This window comes from Leucoraja erinacea, chromosome 2 (genome assembly GCF_028641065.1).
Source record: "Leucoraja erinacea ecotype New England chromosome 2, Leri_hhj_1, whole genome shotgun sequence".
NCBI lineage: Eukaryota > Metazoa > Chordata > Chondrichthyes > Rajiformes > Rajidae > Leucoraja > Leucoraja erinaceus.
Genome location: NC_073378.1, coordinates 87,576,502 through 87,584,253, shown reverse-complemented (window position 1 = coordinate 87,584,253; position 7,752 = coordinate 87,576,502). Strand labels below are relative to the sequence as shown.

General features: G+C 40.0%; 1 protein-coding gene across 1 annotated transcript in view; it reads right to left on the bottom strand.

Moving 5' to 3' along the window:
* Positions 1 to 2,913: 2,913 nt before the first annotated feature.
* azi2 (5-azacytidine induced 2) overlaps positions 2,914 to 7,752 on the bottom strand; it is a 59,288-nt gene continuing 54,449 nt past the window's right edge. The window contains exon 8 of the mRNA XM_055660373.1: positions 2,914 to 5,626. Within this exon, the coding sequence (XP_055516348.1) occupies positions 5,223 to 5,626 (404 nt within the window). The 3' untranslated portion in view covers positions 2,914 to 5,222. The remainder of the gene's footprint in view (positions 5,627 to 7,752) is intronic.

The following is a 7,752-nucleotide window of genomic DNA, read 5'->3' as shown; positions in this document are numbered from 1 at the left end:
AAGGATCAGCTGGTGGTGGACGTGGCTCCTTCACAGCCAGCAAGTGTTGGCAGCTCCACCGGTACAAGGCGCCATCGATGTCAACAAGGTAGGATCGGGGTTCTTCAGATGGGCCGACAACGCAACCTAGACGGGAATGTCCCACAGTACTTTGCAAACAAACGAATTGGCCCGGAAGTAGTGGCGTAAGTGATCTGCTGGACTTGTCATGAGATTGTTTCTGTATGCCGTGTTTCTCCTGAATGCGCTTCTGGGTCGTAGCTGGCTTCAGCATCTGTGGCACCAGCTTCTGCTGGGCGATCGTTATCGGAGGTCTTGTCATCCTGGACTTCAGTCACTGGGCTGGCGAGCCCAGGATCCCGTCTCTAGCAATGTTCCTGAGGTTTAAGAGGTCGAGGCACACATCTGACTTGGCTAGGTGGGCGTGTTCCTTTAACTGTTTAGCGCTTCTGACGGCTCGTTCAGCGAGCCCGTTACTTTGTGGGTATTCGGGGCTGCTCGTGACGTGGTGGAAATTCCATCGGTTGGCAAAGTGTTTGAAGGCGTGACTGGTAAATTGTCTTCCGTTGTCGGTCTGCAAGCAGATAGGGGAGCCGAATGTGGAGAAGTGTTTCTGTAGCTTTTGAATGACCATCTCTGATGTGATAGAAGGCAGTAAAGTCAAGCTCGAACCAGTTAGAATAGGAGTCAACTAGGACTAGATAATGTTTACCGTGCCACTCGAAAATGTCTGCCGCCAGCGACGTCCAGGGCAGTGCTGGTGGAGGTTGTTGCAGCAGGGGCTGTCTCTGTTGGTGCGGCGCCAGGCTGTTGCAGATGGGGCAAGAGGCCGTCTTGTCCCGTATGTACTTGGTTATGCCGGGCCAATAAAACATATTTTGTGCGTGGGCCAGCTTGGCATCGGTGCCTGCTGTGTGCCTCTTTATAGTGTTCGTCACGTAATGATGAAGGGCTCACGACTTTGTGGCCCTTAACTATGACACCGTCCTGTTTTACCAGTTCATCACGGACTAAGAAAAACGGCTGCACCTCCGGTGTGTGCTGGTTTGTTTGTCTGGCCAGCCTCTCTTGATTATGGATGAGAGGAGCTGGAGGGTGGCGTCAGCGGCTGCGTGTTCGGCTAGACGGCGCAATTGTTTTGTGGGAACAAAGTCTCCAACTGGAGGCGTGGGTTCGCATCCCACTTCTGACACCATGTAAATAAGTAATTTCCACAATCTGAAGTTCAAGATCATCTTCAATCAGTACCCATATTATAACGGTACAGCAGGTCGTTAGCTGTTAGTTCATGACCACTTCCAAGACTGACTAGTGTAGGAAGTGGGCGTTAGTATGAATCATACAGTAAGGTGGGGTTAGTGATGCTATTCTATTATGATTGGTTCACATGCATAAACCAATCTAGTCTATATCTCTGACCCCTCTCACCCTGGCCACAAACTCTTTGAATCACTTCCCTCTGGAAGGTTACTCCAGACTGCCAAAGCTGCCACACCGACATAAAACGTTTTTTTCCCCACGAGTAGTAGCTCTACTCAATAACAAAAAATGTGCAGCCTCCTTTTGCTCTGGTATTTTATTTAATTCACATGTTTTATCAATAATTCACATGATGTTCCTAACTGTCACTGTATGTCATGTTGGCACTTGCAGGCAGAGCATCAAGGCAAATTCCTTGTATGTGAGTACATGAATCACTGAAAGTTAGTATGCAGGTGCAGCAAGCAATCAGGAAGGCCAATGGAGTTTTGGCCTTTATTGCTAGGGGGATTGAGTATAAAAACACGGAGGTCTTGCTGCAGCTGTACACAGTATTAGTGAGACCACATTTGGAATACTGTGTACAGTTCTGAGGTCCATACTTAAGAAAGGATGTACTAGCCCTGGAGGCAGTGCAGCGAAGGTTTACAAGATTAATTCCTGCAATGAGGGGATTGACATATGAGGAAAGGTTAAGTAGGCTGGAACTCTACTCTTTGGAGTTTAGAAGAATGAGAGGCGATCTCATTGAAACGTATAAGATCGTGAGGGGCCTTGATCGGGTGGATGCCCCGAGGATGTTCCCAATGATCGGGGAAACAAGAACTAGGGGACATAGTTGCAGAATAAGGGGGGGGCTCTTTTAAAACTGAGATGAGGAAGAACTTCTTCACCCAGAGGGTGGTTAATTTATGGAATTCACTGCCCCAGGGAGCAGTGGAAGCAGAAACTTTAAATATATTTAAGACTAAAATAGATGGTTTTTTAGCTGCCAAGGGGATAAGGGGCTACGGGAGAGGGCAGGGATATGGACCTAGGTATGGTTAGTATAGTAAGACCTGAGTGATCTCCTGGACAAGTGTCGATCGCCTAGATTGGGGTCGGAGAGGAATTTCCCGGATTTTTTTCCCGAATTGGACCTGGGTTTTTATCCGGTTTTTTGCCTCCCCCAGGAGATCACGAGGTTCTTGGGGTGGAGAGGGGTGATAGCGGTATAAAGGGGAGGGTAGTGTCTTGTGTTCTGTGTCTTGTGTCTACTGTTTGTGGGTAAGTGTGTCTGTTTAGTGTTCAGCCATGAGCGAATGGCGGTGCGGGCTCGATGGACCTGGTGGTCTGCTCTCGCACCTACTTTCTATGTCTATGTTTCTACTTGGCCAATAAACGTATTCATTCATAATGAAATATATGGTTTTTGTTTCTAATTTGCAAAAGGCTCCAGTCATCATGCCTGAAATAGCAGCTGAACATCTACATTGCATGGTTTACGATCCAATTCAATGCAACTCCCATACAAAATTGACTTGAACCAAAATAAAAACTATTATGAATGGTGTACACTTGGATTTCTTTTTCTCTCTCCAAAAACATATATGATTGTAATTATATGGAAAAAAATGAAAGGTGGAATGCATGAATAATGATCTCACAACTGGCTGGGGAATCTGGGGTGTTTTATTATCAACAGTTTTAAGAAGCATAAATAAACGGCAAGAAACCAAAAGAACAAACATTGAAACTTTGCTGGTACTAGTAAATACAGCCAATTCCTCTTTTCTACATTGTCAAATTCATTTAAAAATAAAATAATGGCTCAACAAGGAAAGATTTAAACAGATAACTATATTTACAGGTAACACCAATGTCACCTACACAAGATATATAAGGAAGCAAAATAATAGTAATCCCTCCCCAGTAAATAACATCATGGCTTTAAAAATATTTAGTCATTTATTTAACCAATATATAACAATACATATACAACTGTGTCTCATAATGAAACACAAGTGCCAGGTTATGTTCTACAAGTGATCTGAAGGGGATCATTGCATCGGACAGGTAAATAAATAATTTGGATCATAATTGAAATTTAATTTTATTTCAGTTTCATTTTATATTCTACTGATGATTGAAAATGGAAATAATTATTATTTAATAATAGCAAGTTGATGCTTTGCACTGCAAATTATAGCAATACAACAACTTAAATAAGGAAAAATAGTTTCAGCAAAATATGCCAAGTTACCGTACAAATTCTCAACAAAGAGCATTTTAATATTAAACTTAGAACACTTTTCATTGATAGTTTACAATCATACTTTAATTATTGGTATGTGGAAATTCAGCCTGGTCAGAGATGTCTACAATTTGATTGCAAGTCCATTGCTCTGTTTCCTTAAATAGGGATTTTCACAACTACAGAAACAGAACGATCTATATATGCTTTAATTTTAGTTAATTGTATTTCAATTGGTCTACCTTGTTAACCTTCCATGGAATTCAATTAGATTCAGGTTGGCATCTGCAATGTTTTCTCTTCGATGAGATACTACATGCAACTGCAGACAAATTCATGGCTAATTATCCCTTTTCCAAATGGGTATTTATCCTCACTTTGATTTGTCTGGTAGCTTAGACAGGCTAGTTAATTCAGAGAAAGTTTGAGGTATCATAATCAACTAATACTACAATGCTCTTTCATTCCCACTCCACTAAACAAAGAACTAACAGGTAAAACGAAACAAAAAAACCCATCAATCAACTTATTTTGGGGCTTTCTTGTACACAAAGAAAATCAGCAGGAAACAAAGACAAATTGCAGTTTTAAGATGGTTGTGAAGCAATTCAATTTATGCCTTTCATCAGGCTCTGCAGATCAAACAACATAAAACTACAGGAGGAAATTACAAGGTGACAGATGAAAAGATTCAAGGATATTCTCGAAATGTATTGAGAAAAATTGCAAAATTCCAAGTGAGTCTTGAGAATCCATGAACATTTAGATGGAGAAGAAAACTTGGAGGTACTGTTACACTACATTGATGTATTAATAGCACAAAGAAGCCAGGCGTAGATCATGGAAGAAATGTACCATCTCCCAATCCACCCACCTATACATTATTACCCCCCCACCCACGCACTTCCACTCCAACATTGGGACTCTTCAGTGTCTCAGAATCCAAAGAAATGCCATGGGAATATATCATTATCTTCTCAAGGGATCTCATTCAGAGAGAAGGAATTGTTCTGGCCAAGCTAACAGATTACACAACAGTTTTTAAATGGTTATGCACAAAACAAAAATAGACTAATATACAACCTCCACAAAAAACTAAATGTTTAATTTTATTTCCAAAGCAACTATTTGTAATGTTTTTGGTGAGATTGGCACAGAGGTTAGGAGCTTCTTATTCTAAAAATAGTATTTACAAAAAATATGGAGGCACTTTAAGAAGAATTCAAAAATAACCAGTAGTGAAATTAGTGCAAAAATGTCAAGTAAAATGCATTTCTTCATGGAATAAAGTCTACTTCTAAAGAGTATGCATGTTTCATTTACATACTATCAAACATTTAGCAAATAAGATCTGCAGATTTGAATTTATCACATAATATACATTTTCCTTTGAACTTTATTAAAGCCGTTGGAGAATTTCAGCAGCATTTCCCATACTCACAGATGTGCCTTAACTAAGGTTCAGAATATAAACACTTATTTCCATACCATTTTTGTTCGATATACAGATGGATTATTAGTTGAAGAAAGAAAATTCACTATAGTATTTCTGAAGCTTGGTGCATTCTATAAGATTATCAGCTACTGTCAAATTGTTTACTTTCTGAATTCAGAAATAAAATTTAAAAAGCATCAGCAAATGCTATCACCAACTAATCCACTTATTTTAAATCAGCATTTTAAAAATACTTTACAAATAGAATTTCCTATTATTCACAAATTATATAGCTCAGCTTCGGAACAAAAATGGATCACGAATATTCACAACAGGTATTTTCATAGCAGAAGAGCCAGGTGTATTTCCAGTTTTCCAGAATGCTGCATTACTAGGATTGCCCAATGGTGGGTTAGGAAAAACCCACGAGTTATCATCAATTGAGCCCTTTCTACAAGAAACCTTTTCTTCCAATGCAGCACTGCCAACGGGAGTGGGCCTTGAGTTTGCCCATGGTACATGGAACTCTTCTTGGTCACAAAAAGGTGCTGTATCCTGATGAAAATTGTGAGTTGTGGCAAATTTTGAATTTTTCTCATCGGCCTCCTTTGATGACGGATGCCGTGCCTGATACATTGCCCCCGAAGAATTCAGCTCCAGTTTTCCACAGTCAAGTGACAGGTCATCTAGGTTTTGAACTGAGTAGGTAGAAAACAGAAAAACATGAATTACAAAGCAATTTTAATCAGTCAATTTTGATTTCATTCCCACCCACAAGCCTTTAGAAATTTTCAATTTGACAGAAGAGATAAGCAAATGTTCTGCTTGCAGCTGTATGAAAGAAAACATTTTTAAATATCAGACATATACATATCAGACATATACAATGTATAATTGAAATAAACTTTGTTTAATGGGATAGAGTAAGGTCCCTTTAAATCAAATTCCATACATAACTGACAAAAATATTAAAACAAGTTAAATATTGGCAAGACTTTTTTTGAGAGTTTGATGGTGAAAAAACCTAAATCAAAAAAGGGCCCTTGCTGACCCTTGCTGTGCTCATCTTCATCAGCATAGATGAGTTGGGCTAAAAAGCCAGTTTCCGTGCTGTGTGACTATGAAAGCAAGGTTCTCAGAGGGTTATAGGATTTAAAAAACAGTGACATTGAGAGGTGCTAGAGGGCAAAAAGAAAGTTATTTGGGAAAGGATCGTAGATTTTTAGATAAACCGAAACTTATGTTGGATAGAAGCTGGAGAACTGACCAGTAGAATTTTTAGAATGTTAAAAGCTTAAGTACAAAGCCTTACACGGAGGCAGGGGTCTTATTATAGAGGTGGAAGCAGATGGTGCAATGGATAGGCAATAATGATATTTTACCAAAACAAAATGAAAAGTACAGATGTCCAAACTACCAAGCAAGAAGATTTATTTTTGTTAACCAGGCCTATAGATGGAAGTCAGGATTAACAGAATAAAGGTAATGGTTATATTGCTCAGAATGAGTCGTATATGCAGTAGCAATAGACAAGGTGCCTGATGAAAGGTTTGATGGGTTTTGCTGAAAGGTTATCCAGCCAAAATATTAAATCTGCTTCTCTGTCCATAGACCCTCCCTGACCTGATGAATATTTAGTGTTCCCTTTTTAATGGTTTAATTCTAACTGAAATAATGGGGTTTCACAATCCTAGGATAGGGGACTGTAAAAACAGGATAAAACCTTCCATTGAATGAAGCAGTATGTGAAAGACAAACAGCACACTGCTCTAACAAGCACTTTAAAATTCATGGCACTTATTCATCGTAAGTTGTACAAAGCAGCTCTGGATCACATCTTCGCCTAGGATTTTGCATCCTTTATCATGGAGCCACAAGGTGCCAAGAGGATCTTTACATCTTTACCACCAGTCCAGGTCAAAAGGGACTCGTGTTGTGCAGTGAAGAAGATGATCCAAAAGAGCAGGGTGCCTTGAGGGACTGGAATTTTAAGTCCATCTCCTCTCACTTTCAAAAAGCAGCAAAGCTGAAACTGAATCAATGAAATGCAAATAAAATTTGCAGTGAGATCATGTGCCATGATGATGGGGGATAGCACTCTCCTGCAGTCCTGAACTTTGTCACTGTAAATAAAACTTATCACGTGTGTTCACCCCACTGCACGTGTTGGTGTGGTTTCACTGCCGAACTCGATAGCATCCCTGTCGAATTCGATAGCATATCCTCTAAACCTATCCTATCCATGTACCTGTTGTGATAGTACCTGCCTCAACTACCTCCTCCAGTAACTCATTCCATATACCTACCACCCTTTGTGTTAAAAAAGTTATCCCTCGGGCTCATATTAAATCTTACCGTCCTGACCTTAAACCTGTGTCCTCTGGTTCTTGATCCCCGTACTCTGGGTAAGTATGCGTTTACCTTAACTATTCCACTTTTGACCTTGTACACTTCTTTAAAATCACCCCTCATCCTCATGCGCTCCAAGAAATAAAGTCCTAGCCTGCTCAACCTCTCACTGTAGCTCAGGCCTGGAGTCCTGGTAACATCCTTGTAAATCTTCTCTGCATCCTTTCCAGCTTAACAATTAGGCTGTGGGCCGAGGAGCTTTATTCTGCAGTTTTGTGACCCAAGTCACCAAACTACATGAAATTTTCACATATTGTGTAATTTTTTTAATATAAATCACCCCTGAAACTCGATATGAAGAAGACTTGCACATTTTTGTATTAAATTAGAGAAAAAACGGAAAAATGTCGGGAATTTTTTAGTCCAATCAAAGCATGTTTAACATTGAGTTGTCTGCCAGTTGGCCAATCACGCG